Consider the following 19,222-nt stretch of genomic DNA (forward strand, 5'->3'; position numbering starts at 1 on the left):
ACTATATAGCACTTGGAAGGGGGTCAGGATAAGGGTTTGGGATGGGATGAAGGGAAAGGAATGGTGCACAACCACTTGGACGGTCGGTAATTGAACGCCAATCTGCATAAAGCGAGATCGTTGCTCTACCGTCCAGCCCAAGTGGTTGGGTAACTACGACAAAGGTATGGTTATACATCATAATCTTCATGCATTTCACCTGCTTCAGATATTCTGAAACGTATAAGTTAATTTGTTAAATATGAACATCCCTTCGTTAGAACAGTGATCCAAATTATTAAATATTCTCCCTTCAAGATGCGTGCAAATGGCTTTTTCGATGAATTATTCAATCAGTTTTCCCACCACAATAGATGTTAAAGCTAATATGCCGATAGACTGATGTAAGGGAGATCTATTTCCCATCTGTAAACTCCGTGCTATATTCACAACCTCCTCGATTCCGTCACTGTTGGAATCTAATTATTTTATTTTATTTATAAGAGATTACCCTGGAAACACAAACCGAAACTCTCTCTCTTACAAGTTGTAACAAGCGGAGAATAAAGTTGTTACATCTTGGCTTGACGTGTTTATGACGTATTTGAACGTTTTTACACCTTGCTATATTGGTTGTTATAACTTCTTAGGTGTTAAAGCTTGTTCGAACGTTGTACCAACGTCGTAGTTTCGGTGTGTTTGGTGGGTAGTTGACAAAGCTCATTCTAACATGCTTTATAAGCCTGATAAATGCCTCGTCTGGTTGAAAGAATTTGACTCTATTTAGTGTGTGTGTTTAATAACTTGCTCCCTAGAAACCAAATAATTAATCAAATTGTTCTATACACAATCCCCCCTTCCTTTTGCCTTCGTATAAAATGAGAAGTGACGATTGTTAAAAATAAGTCTCCATAGGTTTTGTAATCTATTTCAAATTAGAGCAAACTTTTAATTGATATTGGCTCTTGGTAGTGAAAATAAGGCTGATCCATGTCTGGTGGTAAGCAATGTAGTTTGAAAAGCTAGTTGGATATGTTCTTAACTATCTCTCTCTGTCACTCACTCTGTCTGTCACTCACTCACTCTGTCACTCTGTCTGTCTGTCTCTCTCTCTCTCTGTCTGTCTCTCTCTCTCTCTCTCTGTGTCTCTGTCTGTCTGTCTCTCTGTCTGTCTGTCTCCTCTCTCTCTCTCTCTCTCTCTCTCTCTCTCTCTCTCTCTCTCTCTCTCTCTCTCTCTCTCTCTCTCTCTCTCTCTCTCTCTCTCTCTCTCGTGTTATTATTCCTAAGTATCTCACATGTTACCTTCGGACATTTATCAGCTTCCTAAAAACGACATCGAAAATTCAACATTTGGGTTTTCCCTTCGAATCCGACGTTCAAATTGTCAGCTCTTTACCCTTGCTACTGCCCCTTCAGGGTCCCTTCCAGCATGTCCTCTCTTGTTCGAGAACATTTGCCTCAAGCTCCCTATGGTCACGCCAGACAACAATACCTTTCTGATCCACGGCGGGGTTCGAAGCGGACCTGAAATTACCATACAGCATACCCATTTCTCGGACTCCATCATCATATATTCCTACTGAATCGCTTCCCTCACTCTTCTCAATCGTTTACTTCTCTCCTCCATCACTGTACATTCCGACCACCGGCTCTCTCTTCGTTCTCTCGCACGACTCCCAAAGAGAATTATTCTCCTATTCTCACAGGCTTTCCAGAGGGGGGATTTGTGGTTTCCGAATATATATCTCAACATTAGTATATTTCACAATGTGCTTGGATTCTAAGTCGCATTGGGAATCTATTCCTTACACACACACACAAGTTTTATATATATATATATATATATATATATATATATATATATATATATATATATATATATATATATATATATATATATATATATATATTTATATATATATATAAATTTATATATTTATATATATATATATATATTTATATATATATATATATATATATATATATATATATATATATATATATATATATATATATATTTATATATTTATATATATATATCCATTAAATACATAATAAAGCACTAAAAAACACAAGAGGAAGGGGGTGGTAGGAGAAAAGCACACAAACTGTATTGAAGGGGCCCTTAAACATTCCCTCTAATACGTTATGTGTGTGGTTTCTTACGAGGCTAAGGGTCCCCTTCTTCCAGCCAGAGGTATATATATATATATATATATATATATATATATATATATATATATATATATATATATATATATATGTCGTACCTAGTAGCCAGAACTCACTTCTCAGCCTACTATTCAAGGCCCGATTTGCCTAATAAGCCAAGTTTTCCTGAAATAATATATTTACTATAATTTTTTTCTTATGAAATGATAAAGCAACCCTTTTCTCTATGTATGAGGTCAATTTTTTTTTATTGGAGTTAAAATTAACGTAGATATATGACCGAACCTAACCAACCCTACCTAACCTAACCTAACCTATATTTATAGGTAAGGTTAGGTTAGGTAGCCAAAAAAAGCTAGGTTAGGTTAGGTTAGGTAGGTTAGGTAGACGAAAAAACATTAATTCATGAAAACTTGGCTTATTAGGCAAATCGGGCCTTGAATAGTAGGCTGAGAAGTACGTTCTGGCTATTAGGTACGACATATATATATATATATATATATATATATATATATATATTTATATATATATATATATATATTATATATATAATATGTCAAATACTGACTTATAATTTAGCCGGTTGTCAGGATGCATAGATGTGCTTTCTCACTATTCCTCCTTCACTAAATTACCATTCACAAATCCTTTGGAAATTAGGACAGGCATTACTATGCCCGCGTCCAGTTAACACTCGACGTAACTGCGTTATTTTTTAACTATTGTAACTTTGATTCTACGTTTAAGCAACAAAGTAACGTAAGAAAACATTTTGTTTCGTGGGTGATAAATGACTGTTAAAAAATCAAGTTTACACAATGTATATGTTGTAGTATAACCCAATAGTTGTGAATTGGGATATGGAAGATTGTGAACCAATGGATAACTCGAGGTGATTTAGACTTTTAGTAATATAATGAAAGATAAGGTCATTCATGCAAGTGCTTTGTGCTAAAAGTGTGGAGATAGATTGAGACGTTCTCAGTGTAATTAAACGTTAAAAGAGACGGGTGTAGAGGAGTCAGATAATAGGAACGATTTGGAGCATTAAATATGATTGCCTCTCTCTCTCTCTCTCTCTCTCTCTCTCTCTCTCTCTCTCTCTCTCTCTCTCTCTCTCTCTCTCTCTCTCTCTCTCTCTCTCTCTCTCTGTCCAACTACTTGGACTGGACGGTAGAGCGACATTCTCGCGTCATTAGGTCAGGGTTAAATCCCGGACCCGTCCAAGTGGTTGGGCACCATACCTTCTCTCCCTATCTCCTCCCAAATCATTATCCTGATCCCTTCCAAGTGCTATAGAATCGTAATGGCTTGGTGCTTTCTCCTAATAATTATCTTACCCCTCTCTCTCTCTCTCTCTCTCTCTCTCTCTCTCTCTCTCACTCTCTCTCTCACTCTCTCTCTCACTCTCTCTCTCTCTCTCTCTCTCTCTCTCTCTCTCTCTCTCTCTCTCTCTCTCTCTCTCTCTCTCTCTCTCTCTCTCTCTTTCTCTGTCATCCTCTTCTACAACCCTTCCTTCTCAGAAAAAAATACCATTGTTTTTTCTGATCAAATGTGACATTGTGTGATTGACAAGACAGGAGATGAGGTGCAATGACGCGTTGATTGAAGACGAGAGAAAATAGGAAGATGATGAGCTTGGAGATGATGATTGATGTGCGAGAGTGAATAAATAGGAACTATACCTAAGAGGAAAAGAGTATGAGATGCAGTTGTGAGGCGTGGAATGAGGGAGGGATCAAGAAAATGGGATAAATTAAGATGAGTGGACAGGTTGTGATAATAGGAAATGTGTATATAGAAATACGATTTGGCGTGAATTAGCATTGGACTGAATATTTATTGGAATTGTTTTAAAGATTGAATATATGTTTAGGGGATTGGATTCTTGACCCCCTTCTCACCCTTATGGCAAGAATCGCAGATGCTCTCGTGGTTTTTGGTAATATATGAAAGTTTCACGGGATGAGAGTAAAATAAGGATTATATTACTACGCCGTTTTGCTTCGTAATAACATATTCCTTCAGAACCTTGCAGAAACGTATTAACATTTTCTTGCTGTTCTTTATAGTAAAAGTATACCCTCAACAAACATTCTTTGTCTTAGTTCGAACACGGGGGAAAATTAATTAATTTTTGGTTTTGTAATGGTTGTGTGTTTTAATCCAAATCGTAAACGTAATGTCCTTTAACTTTTTTCAGTCTAATGATATTGACATTTTTATGCAAGGAGTAATTAATAAGAGTTAATTAACTTCGGAACAAGCTTAACTTTACCTCAAAACGTGATCAAACTAATTAGTGTACGAAATTCCCTTGCGAGAGAGCCAAATATCACGATCCCATAAATCGTCTCTCAACGGTAATCCATTTCTAGCTGTCCAGGTCTAAATCACTCAACTGGAGGGTGATTACCAGAGGTAGTTAAGAATTTTCTAATGACCCTAATCAAAGCTATCGTCATTGAACCTTTAATTGAAACAGTCTTAATATTCGATCTCCCTTAACGGGCAAAACCGAATTAGAATTTTTTTTTCTCTCGAAATTGAATCTCACTAATTATTGCTTTCAAATATGGAGCTTAAAATCGGTATTCCTTCATTCACTTTCTTTATTCCAGAAACAGCTTAAAGCTGATTGCTTAAGGCACCTTTCAAAAACCAATAGTCTCTTTACATGTTGAAGCTTCTTGACCTGTAGTACAATAGTTAGTGTAATGTAATAGTAATTCGAAACGGGTTCGATTCTCGATCAGGGCAAGACGTTTTGGACACGTTTTCTAACAGTTTTTTCTAACATTAACCATATTACACAAGAATCAGTCTATAAGTGTGTTTTGCTGAACATTGTCAAAATCAACGTCTTCTAGTTCACGTCACAAGAGAGTTAAGGTAACTCTAAAACAGTGATGGAAATTCGTTGCAGCTGCTAAGACACTGATTAAAAAACAGTAAAACACGACTTTACAGAACTATAACGAACAGCTGGACTATTCGACGTTCCTTACCCACGATGCAGAACAAAGACCAATTGATGGTCCTTACCCACGATATTGAACAAGACCAATTAATGTTCCTTACCTGCGATACAGAACAAGACCAATTAATGTTCCTTACCCACGATATTGAACAAGACCAATTAATGTTCCTTACCCACGATATTGAACAAGACCAATTAATGTTCCTTACCCACGATATAGAACAAAGACCAATTGATGTTCCTTACCCACGATATTGAACAAGACCAATTAATGTTCCTTACCCACGATATAGAACAAAGACCAATTGATGTTCCTTACCCACGATATAGAACAAAGACCAATTGATGTTCCTTACCCACGATATAGAACAAGACCAATTGATGGTCCTTACCCACGATATAGAACAAGACCAATTGATGGTCCTTACCCACGATATAGAACAAGACCAATTGATGGTCCTTACCCACGATATAGAACAAGATCAATTGATGTTCTATATCGGGTGGTAAGGAACAAGACCAATTGAAGTTCCTTACCCACGGAATAGAACATGACCAATTGATGTTCTTCACCTAAATAGAAGAAGAACACTTGACACACTTAACCCACGAAATAGTATGAGAAAACTCTGCGTTCCTGACCCACGTGTAGACCAAGACCATTCCTCGTCTCCAGATATACGAAATAGAACCAGACCTCTTGACATCCCCAAACTCAATATACGGATCCTTGTAAAGCGCTCGTGTCGTCTTCAAGACGAAGGCATCTTGCAGCCAATTTTTTTTTAACATTGTTCTTTTCTGTTGTTCTTGAAGGAATGAGTTTTTTCCTTCTTGCTTCTGGAGGGCGCATGTTAGAACACCTTCGGGCACTTCGCTCGCTAAACCAGCTTTTACACTTCATTCGATAGCCCAATTTTCAGACTTTTCGCTCGCTAAGCCAACCTCGCATGACCAAACTTTAGATTGTCTGCTCACTAAGCCTACATTCAAACCCTTCGCTTACTTCGTCAAGTGAGCCAAGTGTTTCTTCGGTCTTCGAAAACCTCACTTCAGGTTTGTGTAAACTTAACCTACTTTCAGACACTTTACACGATAGACATACTTTCAGACCTACTCACCATGCTGCGATAATAATCCTTCAGACTATATTACTCTGAGCAAACACTTCTCAGAAACTCTCATCACTGCTGTGAATTTCTCCACTCTCAGCTTATTATATCGTGGAGCACTGCACACTTCACCACCGCTCAATAAACACGGCTGCACACTACCCCATACTGCTCAATACATCGTACACACACACTCCTATCAGCACTGCTTAATATTCATCAACGCCTCTTCACGAATATGATCAATATGCAGCGTTACTCAGCATTGCTTCACACAATTCCCGCAAGGATCCACACTGTATAATTTGATTCGGTACTGTTTTTCACCGTCAGATACAATACAGGTGCTCTCTTGGTCCGCCATACCGTTTTCCTTCGTAAATAACGAAAATAATTTTCCTCTGATAAGGTAACTAACATGGCGCCCTATTGTCTTGAAAGTGAATTTCTATGTGGTCATTTTGGTGAGAAAAAAAATTGATGGTAGTGGCTTAGTGGTAATTTGAGTCTTGAGGAGCATTTAGATGGTCATTTGAGTGCTCATAAGCTGCCAGGGGGCTTATTTGTGGTCTTAAAAAAAAGTTAGATGACCATTTGAGTTCTGAGAAGGCGGTAGGTGACAATTAAAGGGGTTGTGAGTGGCTAGGTGGCCCTTGCTCCTCCACAACCTGAAACCATCCTGCTCAGCCTGGCCTCTGAGTAGTATCGATCCGTGCAGTGACCATGGACTACCCTCCTGCTGCTCGGAGCTGTAACAATCGCAACCAGTGTACTTTCTCTCTCTCTCTCTCTCTCTCTCTCTTTCTCTCTCTCTCTCTCTCTCTCTCTCTTTCTCTCTCTCTCTCTCTCTCTCTCTCTCTCTCTCTCTCTCTCTCTCTCTCTCTCTCTCCTCTCTCTCTCTCTCTCTCTCTCTCTCTCTCTCTCTCTCTCTCTCTCTCTCTCTCTCTTTCACTTTGTCTCTCTCTTTCTCCTCTCTCTCTCTCCCTCCCTCCCTCCCTCCCTCCCTCCCTCTCACACACACACCCCTCTCATCTTCCTTTACGCACACCCTCTTTCCCGTATCTACACATAAGAGCCTTCCATATACACTGTCTTCACAGATAGTGTATATGGATATACGTATCTTTGCATTATCCACATTACCCACCAACACACCCTCCCCCTCCTCATATTCCCTTAAACCCTCTCTATGTCCTCCCACATTCACTCTGTCTCAGCCCTCCATAACACCCACACAACATTTCCCAGGTTTTTCCCCTGCACACACACACACACGACCTTTTCCAATCCCATTTTCCAGTCTTCTCCTTGCCCTTTCTTCTACTTCAGTGTAACGAAAAGATTACACCCAGAATGCAAATCAGTCATCTTAACATGTTTTGGAAATCAAAATCTGAATTCACTATTTATACTAATAAATTCTACGGTATCGAGGCTGAATATTTCACATCCACAGACTTCTTGAAAGAGCCATGACCCTCTCCGAAGTGGCACTGGACCGACCTCGACAACCGCCATGTGACACTCCCGATAAAATCACCATTATTTGTGCAAAGATCAATGAGATTTACCCAAAACGTTTGTCCTCAAAACTTCGAACAGACAGACATTTTCACCTATATAGACATGCATCAAGTACGAAAGGTACGAGACTGGGCTTGTGAGCTGGATATTAATTTGTGTAAACCATAGTAGGTAATTACAGCTAGGTAAGCGTACTAATATTAATGAAAGATTCTACGTCTAATCCTCAGTTTCCAGCTGCTTTAACTGTGCAATTAGCACTGACGTTAATAGTGGGGGTAAATTAATTGATATTAACAGAATGTGTGAGACAGTTTAGGTAAATGTAACTAAAGCAGTAGATGGAACTGAGAGTCAGTACGGTATTGCGGAGACTGTCGGCAGCTGGGGTAGGTTAATTGGAACAGTGTGTTGTGTATGTGGGTGGTTGAGTGTATGTGGGTGGGTGTGTGTTGTGTATGTGGGTGGTTGAGTGTATGTGGGTGGGTGTGTGTTGTGTATGTGGGTGGTTGAGTGTATGTGGGTGTATGTGGGTGGGGTTGTGTATGTGTGTGGGTGGGTGTATGTGGGTGTATGTGTTGTGTATGTGAGTGTATGTAGGTGAGTGTGTGTGTGTGTGTGTGTGTGTGTGTGTGTGTGTGTGTGTGTGTGTGTGTGTGTGTGTGTGTGTGTGTGATGTTTATGTGGGTGGTAGTGTGTGTCTGTGTGTGGACTCACCTAGTTGCGCTTGTGGGGGTTGAGCTCTGGCTCTTTGGTCCCGCCTCTCCACTTTCAATCAACTGTTGTACAGTTTCCTGCGCCTACTGGGCTCTTATCATATCTACATTTGAAACTGTGTATGGAGTCAGCCTCCACCACATCACTACCTAATGCATTTCATCCTATAACTACTGACACTGAAAAAGTTCTTTCTAATGTCCCTGTGACTCATTTGGGTATTCAGTTTCCACCTGTGTCTCTTTGTGTATGTGGGTGTGTATGGGTGTGTGTGAGAGGGGAACGAGCTCTTATATATCAATATTTGCAGGTCTACAATACTGATGAGGAATGTACAAACAGAGCACTACAGAAAATTACTGGTGCACCCTTAATATGTTCCAGGAATTGGCAAACAAATGATTGCTGGAATTCAAACCCATCAAATGCATGGTAATGAAAATGAGAAAGGGAGAAAAGAGACCAGGACGTGTCAACACCATAAAGGAAAAACCACTACAGGAATTGAAACTTGAGCTTTTGGGAGAAGATGCAAATCCAACATCAACACTAGAGACATAGATAAACAGGGTGCAATCCGCTATGGGATATATGTAAAATCCACAAAAATTAGAATATCGTTTAGAAACATAAATCGGGATCCTTTCAAAGAGAGGATATAATCATAATATACAAGATAAGGAAAGGTAGAGACAAGGTGAACAAAGACAGTCTAATTAAATTGAGAAAGAGAGAGAGAGAGAGAGGAGGACAACAGGACACAAGTGGAAACTGGAAAAAGAAAATTAGTCGAAGAAATACAAGGAAATATTCATACTATGTACTGGTGGTCAACATACTAGTGGTCATACAACAACATACTGGTGGTCAACATACTAGTGGTCATACAACAACATACTGGTGGTCAACATACTAGTGGTCATACAACAACATACTGGTGGTCAACAAGTGTAATGCACTGCAAAAAGAAGGTGTTGTAGAAGTCACATGCATCAACAATGTATAGATCAGATTCGACAAAGAATTCAAACATCATAATAGTTAAGTTATAAAGTAACCGGTAAAACATGGCTAGGCATGAAGAGCTAGACCTTACTTCCTCATAGACACTGATAGGTAAGTACCTTTATTTCCTGGTCTCTCTGGTCCTCCGAACCTCATTCATCTTCCCCCTTCTCACTCCCGCTTCCTTCCTCATCATTTCTTCCCTCCTTCCGTATTTGCTCCTCATTAACCCCCTTTTTCCCTTTCATCTTTTTTTCCCCCATCGTTTCTACCCCACTTTACCCTGAACTCTCCTGATTTCCCTTTTACCTTGCCTATCACCTTCCACCTCATCTTTCTTCTCATCTTTACTCTTCAGGCGAGCAAAGTAGCCATCTATTCCTGGCTGGAAATGGTCGGCTTAGTTGAATTGCATTTTTAGGTACGAATTTATTCCCTCTTTTTCTGTTTATACATATAGGAGGCAAAGGTTACTACGTCAAAATATTGATGTTACACTTACGATTTTACTTACGCACGCGCGCGCGCGCACACGCGCAAACACACACACACACCACACACACACACACACACACACACACACACACACACACACACACACACACACACACACACACACACACACACACACACACTCACACACAAATAGGAATCGATAGGGTAGATAAAGATGTTTAACACGGGTGGTACGCGAACAAGGTGACACAAGTGGAAACTGAATACCCAAATGAGTCACAGCGACGCTAGAGAGAACTTTTTCAGTGTCAGAGTAGTTAACAGGTGGAATGCATTAGGCAGTGATGTGGTGGAGGCTGACTCCATACACAGTTTCAAATGTAGCCATGATAGAGCCCAGTAGGCTCAGAAATCTTCACCAGTTGATTGACAGTAGAGAGGCGGGACCACAGAGCCAAAGCTCAACTCTCGCAAACACAACTAGATGAATACACACATACAAACACTCACTAATGGGACCTAGGGTCCTGATCGACATTTACGAAGTTCACTTCAACTACCACAAATGAACTGCCAAATATATGGAAAATGTGATCCCAAGAAAAAAGTCCCAAAACTTGCCAATATATAGCTGAAAGTCGACTCCTGGAAGCACATCTAGTTAAGTGCATCTAGTTAAATACAAACACACAAAAGGAGACAACCCTGCATGAAACATTATTTTATTTAGCCTTCAAAAGTTTGGTAAGTTAACAGGCAAGACTCTCCGTATGATGACAGAGTTCATGCCTTTTTCGAATAGTTACAGCCTGAGAGATCCCAGGCTCGAGGTAATAGGGACACGAGACGCTGACCTTTGGGGACACTTGCACCTTACACCAGTCTATATACGAGCGAATGTCTCTCGTACGGAGGAGCACAGACTCTTGGAGCTAGCTTCACCGAACTTTGCAGGCGGAATGGTCTAGGGTATGGGACAGACAAAGGCAGATATGAATAGTCCTGAAGTTAAATGCTTTAAGAAATATTAACATTTATATAGACCTATCCTAGCGATTTTCATGAAGTCAACTGTGAAGTATTTGGTGTGGTTTCTCAAGAGGGTTTAGTAATCGTAACAATATATTTTCTGAGAGATACATAGAGTTCTTTCAATGCTTCTTAATAAATTTTCTGAAAGGATAAGCACCTTCAAAGGATACCTGATCAACCAGGCTGTGACTCATACGTCAGGCTGCGAGCAGCCGCGTCTAACAGCCTGGTTGATCAGTCCAGCAACCAGGAGGCCTGGTCGACGACCGGGCCGCGGGGACACTAAGCCCCGGAAGCACCTCAAGGTAACCTCAAGGTAAGGGGAGAGAGGGGAAAAAAAGGATGAAGAATTAGGAGAGAAAAAGGTGGCAAGGAGAAGATAAATGAATGGGTGAACCAAAGGAAATGGGGAGGAGGAGGAAGATGGGGAAAGTGGGTTAAATGGGAAAGGGCGGAAAGAGGTGGAAGAGAAGCATGAAATGGGTGTAGGGGAAGAAGATGGCGACTATCCCGAGCACCACCGGGTACCTCAACTCGTGTATGCATGTGTATATTTCATTCATCTGGGCAATAGGAGCCAAGAAACACATTATATCTTTGGACTTGGATTTCTTGGTTTGCACTGTGAAAACACTTCAATCATCTCCTGTGGTTGAGTGCTCAATAACTCATGCACAATATGCATAACATACCCTTAAACCTGTCTACGTATTGTATACGGTTTAGCCTTGTAAAAACACTTCAATTACATAAAACTGAGTGCTCAGTGACTCACAGCACCGTATGGTGTCTAACTTATCTCTCTCTCCCTGTCCACGTTTGTGGAGGAAAATAAAAGAAGTTCTTCGACTTTCCTTTCTCTTAGTTCTTGCTCACAATTTGTCATTCCTCGTGTTCTTTCTTATTCTCGTACATTGTTTTTGTATCCATAGGTATGTCTTTATTCCATGCTTTTGTACCTTCAGGCATTCGTTAGAAGTGCAGGACACAACAGACGCAGGCGTGTAATTGTGTGTGTGTGTGTGTGTGTGTGTGTGTGTGTGTGTGTGTGTGTGTGTGTGTGTGTGTGTGTGTGTGTGTGTGTGTGTGTGTGCGATAAGAATTGTGAGAAACAGGCCTTCAACTATAAGTATTAAAGCGTGGATCATGTGTTCGTTATACCACACGTGGAAATGAAAGAAACTTGAAAATCTCAACTTAAGACGAGCAGTGAAGTCAGCCGTCATCACCCATATGTCTGACCCCTGTTGACCTGATTGCATTCGACAGCCAGCAACTCCTTGGTAAATTATTGCGAAGGAAATTGAGTTTGACTTAATTTTCTCCCAAGAATTTTATAGAGGATATCCTGGAGAAACTTTGGATGACTCTGAAGCCTCGGATATACATACATACATGCATGCAACCGTTCATTAATACATATACATACGTACATCAATTTATATAGACGCGCGCATACACAATACACATGGTCAGACCAAGGAGTAGATCTCTTTTCATATCAGGCTTTTCTCCTCACTAGAGCAGTTCAAGCGAAACTGTGCAATGACACACGAGGTGGATTTTAGATTGACCGCGATGGATAAGCCACTGTTGTTGGGGATCAATAGTTGCTTCCACCTGCCTGGAATAGAAGGCAGAGACGTAAAAAAAGAGGGGAGAGAGGAACAGGTAAAACCGAGGAAATAAGACAGAATGTTAACAATAGAGGAATGAAAATTGCTTAATAGAAAGATGGAGAGGAGGAGAGGTCCCCTTCCTGCAGGATAATGGTAGATGCATGAAAATGGAGAGACGATGAGAGAACGTAGAGAGACAAGAGAAAGGAAGGATTTGGGAAATCGAGAAACTGAGATCCTGAAAATGAATGGAAAACTGAATAAAGAAAAACGTATATATGTGCCATTGTTTGTTGATGTTCTTGGTAGTGAAATACAGGTGTCATTGTATTCTGTATAGAGCTGCTGATGTTAGAGTTTTCATCTAAAGAATTAAACAAAACTTAATGTACCAACATCCAGATAAACTGAAAAATAATTAAGGCTTTCATAGATTCCAGGATTTTGTTTTCTTCAAACAAGGACCTTAAATAATGACCGAACAACACATCAGAAAGTGAAGAAACAACATTTCGGTCCGTCCTCGACCATTATCAAGTCGTGAAACAGAACCACAAAAGTATTCTTCATCACCCCCTGTGATCATCACAAATGAATCACTCATCACTATCTGTGATCTCAGATCTCTCTCCGCCAACTGGGACCTCAGATCTGTGTCTTCCTCATCATCTATGCAACAAAATGAACACATAGGCACGCACCTTTCTATGCTAGATGATGATTATGTAGTTCTGTCTTTCATCACAAGATTTTCAGATTTCATGAATATGTTTTATCACGATACAGAATATTTTAAAATTTTAAATATTTTGTAATCCTAATTATCATTATTTTGTTACAATATCTTTAAGAATAGAGATATAATGTAATTACTGTGATATGGATAAGTTTGCATTCGTTTTTATATTTTCAATGGAGAATAGAAATACATTTTCCTAAATTCTTTTGTTACTCGCTGGGGAACTTGACGTAATGCAAATCCATTAGCGTTTCCTCGACAAAACACGAAAGGAATTTCACATGTATTATTTAGCCTTGAAACGGAAAACAAAAGTATAGACTGTTTTTGTAAATTTTTATTTTATATATGTCATATGCAAAACCCAACTGCTGCACAAGTTAACACAATAAACAAATTGTATAGATATTTTTTTGTAACGAAAATAATCAAACTAGTTTGGGTAAAATGGAAATAATTGTTAAAGCTAAAATAAATTATGAGGAAACTGCAGAGCCAGAATATATATATATATATATATATATAATATATATATATATATATATATATATATATATATATATATATATATATATATATAATATAATATAATAAACACGCACACAAGAATAATCATAAGCACACGATTTTGATAGGCGTAAGTATTCACATACGAAAAATGCAATGAAATAATAGAAACACTTTCGTAATTAAACACATTTTCAAGGCGTGACAGATTAATATTTCGATATATCTGGTTAAATTACATATAGTAGCTTATCAAACAAGTATCAACAAATCATTAACATTACATATTAGACTCGATGTATAATAACAAATATATATATATATATAAATATATATATATATATATATATATATATATATATATATATATATATATATATATATATATATATATATATTTAAAACACACTATGAACATAGATTTTTACTAGCTCATTACCTCTTTATTTGCAACATGCATAATAAGGATAATTTAAATTCAAAGTATGTCACGAACTGACTGCAGGCGCTAAATCGACTGCTAAAACTTTATCAATATATTTCTCTATGTAGAAGCCTTTTAAAGCCATTTACAGCCAACAGATAAACGTAATTCTATATATATCCTTAAATCTAACAGTTAACTTATCACGTATGTGCTCTATATATTAGAATTGTTTCTAATTTCTATTTAGACAAAATTAATTGCATCTCGAATTTCTAAGTTTATTACAGTTCATTCACCTAATAATTCTTGACTCGGCAATTAGCTTAATAGGTTCTGCTATCTGCATGCCTTCCATGGCGCGTATTCAGTTTTTTTCCATGTTGCTGGTGAAAGAAAAAAAATCACTGATATGACGCACAATACAGAACTTGAAGAATAATAGCGCAAATTGTTTTCAATATCACTAAATTGACGTTTGAGCTATTATTTTTTATCCGTTGAACTTCACTTATGCTGTGTTGTGTAATAAAATTATTTAGGTTATATGAGAAGTTTCCTACGTTAATTTTGGTTCAAAATATGGAAAATGCACGTAAGTGTTGAAATGAGAAAAAGACGATTCATGATGATAATGAAATGCTAAACCCCCAATTGCATGGAAATTTGGGTTGCCAATAGCATTACATGCAATGTAATTAGCTGATGTAATCTAATCTAAAACAATGTACTGATGCAATCTAATACATCAGTATGAATGTTTATGGGATGGCGAGTGACCACATATAACTTTGATGTGCAGTATTTTTTTAGTTATCCATTTCGTGTCAGTCCCTTTACTATATTGAAGAAAGCTTTCTGGAAATCCTTGTTGAAGACGGTATAGATGACAGGGTTGAGGCCAGAGTTGACGTACCCCAGCCACTCTATAAAGCCGTAGACCTTGACGTGAAGAATTGGGCAAGATGGACACAAGGGGAGAATGACATACATGAGGAAAAATGGGAGCCAGCACACGACGAAGCACCCCATAATAATGGTGAGAGTCCGCACCAGACGACGCTCCTGGGTCAGGGATATCCTCTGTTTGTTAGCAATGAACTTACTGATGACGCTTCCATTACTCTGTCGGTTTACACATGTGTCCGAAATCCCAGTGGTTTTATCATCTCTATTTTGGCCAGATTTGTCGTGGTCACTAAATGATAATTCTGGATCGGATTGCCAGTCCGTAGAACATGGAGTTACACTTCTGCTGGACATATGTCCAGGTCCTATGCATTCAGAGTTTTTGAGTGTGTTAATTCTAGAATTTTTGCCGGCAATTACTTTCTTCAACAGTGCAGCCTTGGCTCGCTCACGGAGCCTTCGCTTGGTGGCCTGGTAGATCTTGACGTATAAGACGGCCATCAAGATAAGTGGGAAGTAGAATGACAGAAATGAAGAGTAAAGGATGAATCCAATTTTCTTTGAAAGAAGGCATGGTGTATCTTCAGTAAATACATCCGGCCAGTCATTCCAGCCTAGAAGAGGAGGGAAACTAATAATGAAGCTGATGGCCCACACTAAGCTAATCATGATCATCACTCGATTCAGGGTCCGCTTCTGGGCGTAGTTGATGGGGTCGGTGATGGCCCAGTAGCGGTCGAGGGCGATGGCGCACAGGTTGAGGATCGACGCCGTGCAACACATGATGTCGCAGGTGAGCCACATCTGGCACATGCTCTTCCCAAATATCCACTTGCCAATGAGACTCTTGGCGATGTTAAAGGGCAGCACAAAGACGGCCACCGTCAGGTCGGCCACGGCCAGGGACACGATGAAGTAGTTCTGTACCTTCCTCAGCGGCCGGTAAGTGAACACGGCCGCGATAGCGAAAATGTTGCCGACTATGATGAAAATGATGATGATTCCTAGAGTTACTACTGTCAACACTACTTCCCAAGTGGCCACCGATTTTGTAAGATCTTCAGCACCTTCGTCGGCTGTGTAATTTGTTCCAGACATTGTCGTAAAGCGAGTCCCAAAAGGTTCCAATTCTCTTACCGAGTTTGAATTAATCGTCTAATATCAATCCGTGAATTGTAATGGCTTTGTTGTTCATCGCTAATATTTTTCGCCACTAATAAAATGTTACACGATATGCTTTTATCACAAATTTCTCTGGTCAAAATATTGTTATTTTTTTCTAAATATTTATATCACCCTTCAAGACTTCTCAGACGAGCTCAGCGGACTAATGATGCCATTGCTTCTCATCAGTCTGAAAAAAAAACATAGAAACAAATATAGTGTATTACCCAATGGAATTCAAAGATGTTCTATATATATATATATATATATATATATATATATATATATATATATATATCGTACTCTTTTTAGAGTTGCTACATTGCCCAAGGTCCTTTATAGTTGTTCCTATAAATTCATTTGAATATTCATATATTCATTTCTTACATTTTAACCCATAAAAAATTTACGTAACTAAAGTAGGCTGATTATTCCTGAATAATACCTAATTAAATAAAATTTCAGAATAATGAAATTAATAACACGAGCAAACATTCAAATATGTTAATATTTATATAAAAATGATCTAGCAATAAAGGAGCGAAAAAAATCAAAGCCTTGTTAACTAAGTTTAAAAAGCATAATCTAAAGAAATAGTTACAGCTTGGGGACCTTTCAAGCTTTGTTTCATATATGTATATATTATATAATATATTACAGCCTACACATAATATTGAACGTGACGATGTTTCGAGCCATCCTGGCCCCTTATCAAGTCACATCTGAGACATACATGGAAGCCGTTATATGATCACAGAGTACATGAGATGAGAGAATAGGAGATATGAGACTGCAGATGAGATGAGAGAATAGTTGAGATTTAGGTGGAAATATATTTATGCATAAAAAACGGGACAAAAACCTGCTCCCTATATGAATGGAGAAACAAAACAATGGAAACAAAGAAAGGATTGAGAAATTTCGACAAAAGTAAGGAAAAAGAGAAGTAGAACCAACTTAGAAAAAAAGGACAGAATGGCACAGGACTGATATCTAAATTAGATCTATCTTTACTACGAAAACTAGAGCGTTAACTGACACCGAGTAGGTAAGCGTCAATAGCAACAAAGTCAGGACCTGGTTCATGGGTATCAGTGAAAACTTTCAGTTCTGATTATCTCGAGTGCTTTTCTGGGTATATATTGGCTTCAGTTTTATTGCTGACCTGAGTACATCATATGTGTGTCACTGGTGATCTTACTAAGTTTCCTACTGCACTGTTTGCATTTGGTGGGGAAGCTGATAAAATTCTCGACTTTGAAGAAATTCTAATTGACTCGTTGACCAAAGAAGCTAACATCTTGCCACCCCAACTGTGACACGAATACACACATGCATTGCCAAACACGAACCAATTGCACCTCGTTTTGATGATGCCGTAACATCAAAGGTTGGTGGACCCTCTGTTATCTTTACTGATGAGATCAGTTTATTTCCTGGAGGTAAAGAGTGGGATCCTGGAGTGTGTTGTCATGGAGGATGCTTGAATCGTCTCCAGCATATTATCTGCTAGAATGAAATTACTGGGGTAATACTGTATAGTGTTCTGCGAACTGCTTCATTCCACAGGAACCTTCATGACTGAAGAAACGTAATTACGAGGAGAAAACACTAATCCATTACGACTGTATAAGACTATGTTTTTAGTATTCTTAGATGGTCAGGGCGTGTGGCTATGTAACCCCTCTTGCAGGGACGATGTTGAGTGGATGAGTAGGTGGACAAGAGTGGATGTAGAGTGGAGAACCCGGTTAGAGTTCAGAGGGTTAACATTAGGTGGAGAATAGGGGCAGGTGAAGGAGATATTTCTCATGATTTGACCATGTAAAATGCATTTGTTTAGCCTAACTAGAAACATTCGTAGCTAATCATCCCACCTAACCTATCAAAGCTGGGAAAACGGTAATCACGCGTAGCGTCGACGGGTTGGGAGACGAGACCACACACTCGCTTATTCTTCATACACTAACAAAAATGGCTCCCTACCATTTTCCATTATCAGCGTCACCGTGTGTGTGATATACTCGGTGGTGGTTGCTGCTCTATCTTCCCGGAAGCTGAATAGTCAATATTTCGTTACACTGGTCGCACCAGGATGCTTCAAGCCCCTCCCCCTTTCACTATTTACTATGTGGAAAACCCCCAAGAGAACCGGATGACACCTCTCTTACATCTCAATACTCGGAGACACAACACAAACAACTTACCTTTTTTTATGCAGTTTGTGTTGAAATTATGCAACGAAGAAATTTTCCGCCACTCACAAGTCCTCCTGGGATATTAACAGGGATATGTACAGAGTCCCAACATGCTTAGATCACGTGTTCACTGGATATTGAGTAGAAAACCCGCAGCTCCTCCGCCTAGCGTCCGCCTGCTCTGGTCGACAGATATAAACCTGCATTGGTGTATTATATGGTTCCCTAGTATGTTTACTTAAACTTTTCTTCAACACGATGGATCCCCATTTAAAAAGAGACGGAACTATTTATATATATATATATATATATATATATATATATATATATATATATATATATATATATATATATAATATGTCGTACCTAGTAGCCAGAACGCACTTCTCTGCCTACTATGCAAGGCCCGATTTGCCTAATAGGCCAAGTTTTCATGAATTAATTGTTTTTCGACTACCTAACCTACCTAACCAAACCTAACCTACCTTTTTCAGCTACCTAACCTAACCTAACCTATAGAGGTAGGTTAGGTTAGGTTAGGTAGGGTTGGTTAGGTTCGGTCATATATCTACGTTAATTTTAACTCCAATAAAAAAAATTAACCTCATACATAATGAAATGGGTAGCTTTATCGTTTCATAAGAAAAAAATTAGAGAAAATATATAAATTCATGAAAACTTGGCT

General features: G+C 38.8%; 1 protein-coding gene across 1 annotated transcript; it reads right to left on the reverse strand.

Moving 5' to 3' along the window:
* Window positions 1-14,234: 14,234 nt before the first annotated feature.
* LOC123746127 (probable G-protein coupled receptor No18) lies at window positions 14,235-18,739 on the reverse strand. The gene is made up of 2 exons (XM_045727420.2): window positions 18,547-18,739; window positions 14,235-16,529 (listed from the first exon to the last, which is right to left on the reverse strand). Exon 2 carries the CDS (start codon window positions 16,271-16,273, stop codon window positions 15,080-15,082), a length of 1,194 nt encoding a protein of 397 aa, XP_045583376.1. The 5' UTR covers window positions 16,274-16,529; window positions 18,547-18,739; the 3' UTR covers window positions 14,235-15,079.
* Window positions 18,740-19,222: the final 483 nt, after the last annotated feature.

This window comes from Procambarus clarkii, chromosome 78 (assembly GCF_040958095.1).
Source record: "Procambarus clarkii isolate CNS0578487 chromosome 78, FALCON_Pclarkii_2.0, whole genome shotgun sequence".
Lineage (NCBI taxonomy): Eukaryota > Metazoa > Arthropoda > Malacostraca > Decapoda > Cambaridae > Procambarus > Procambarus clarkii.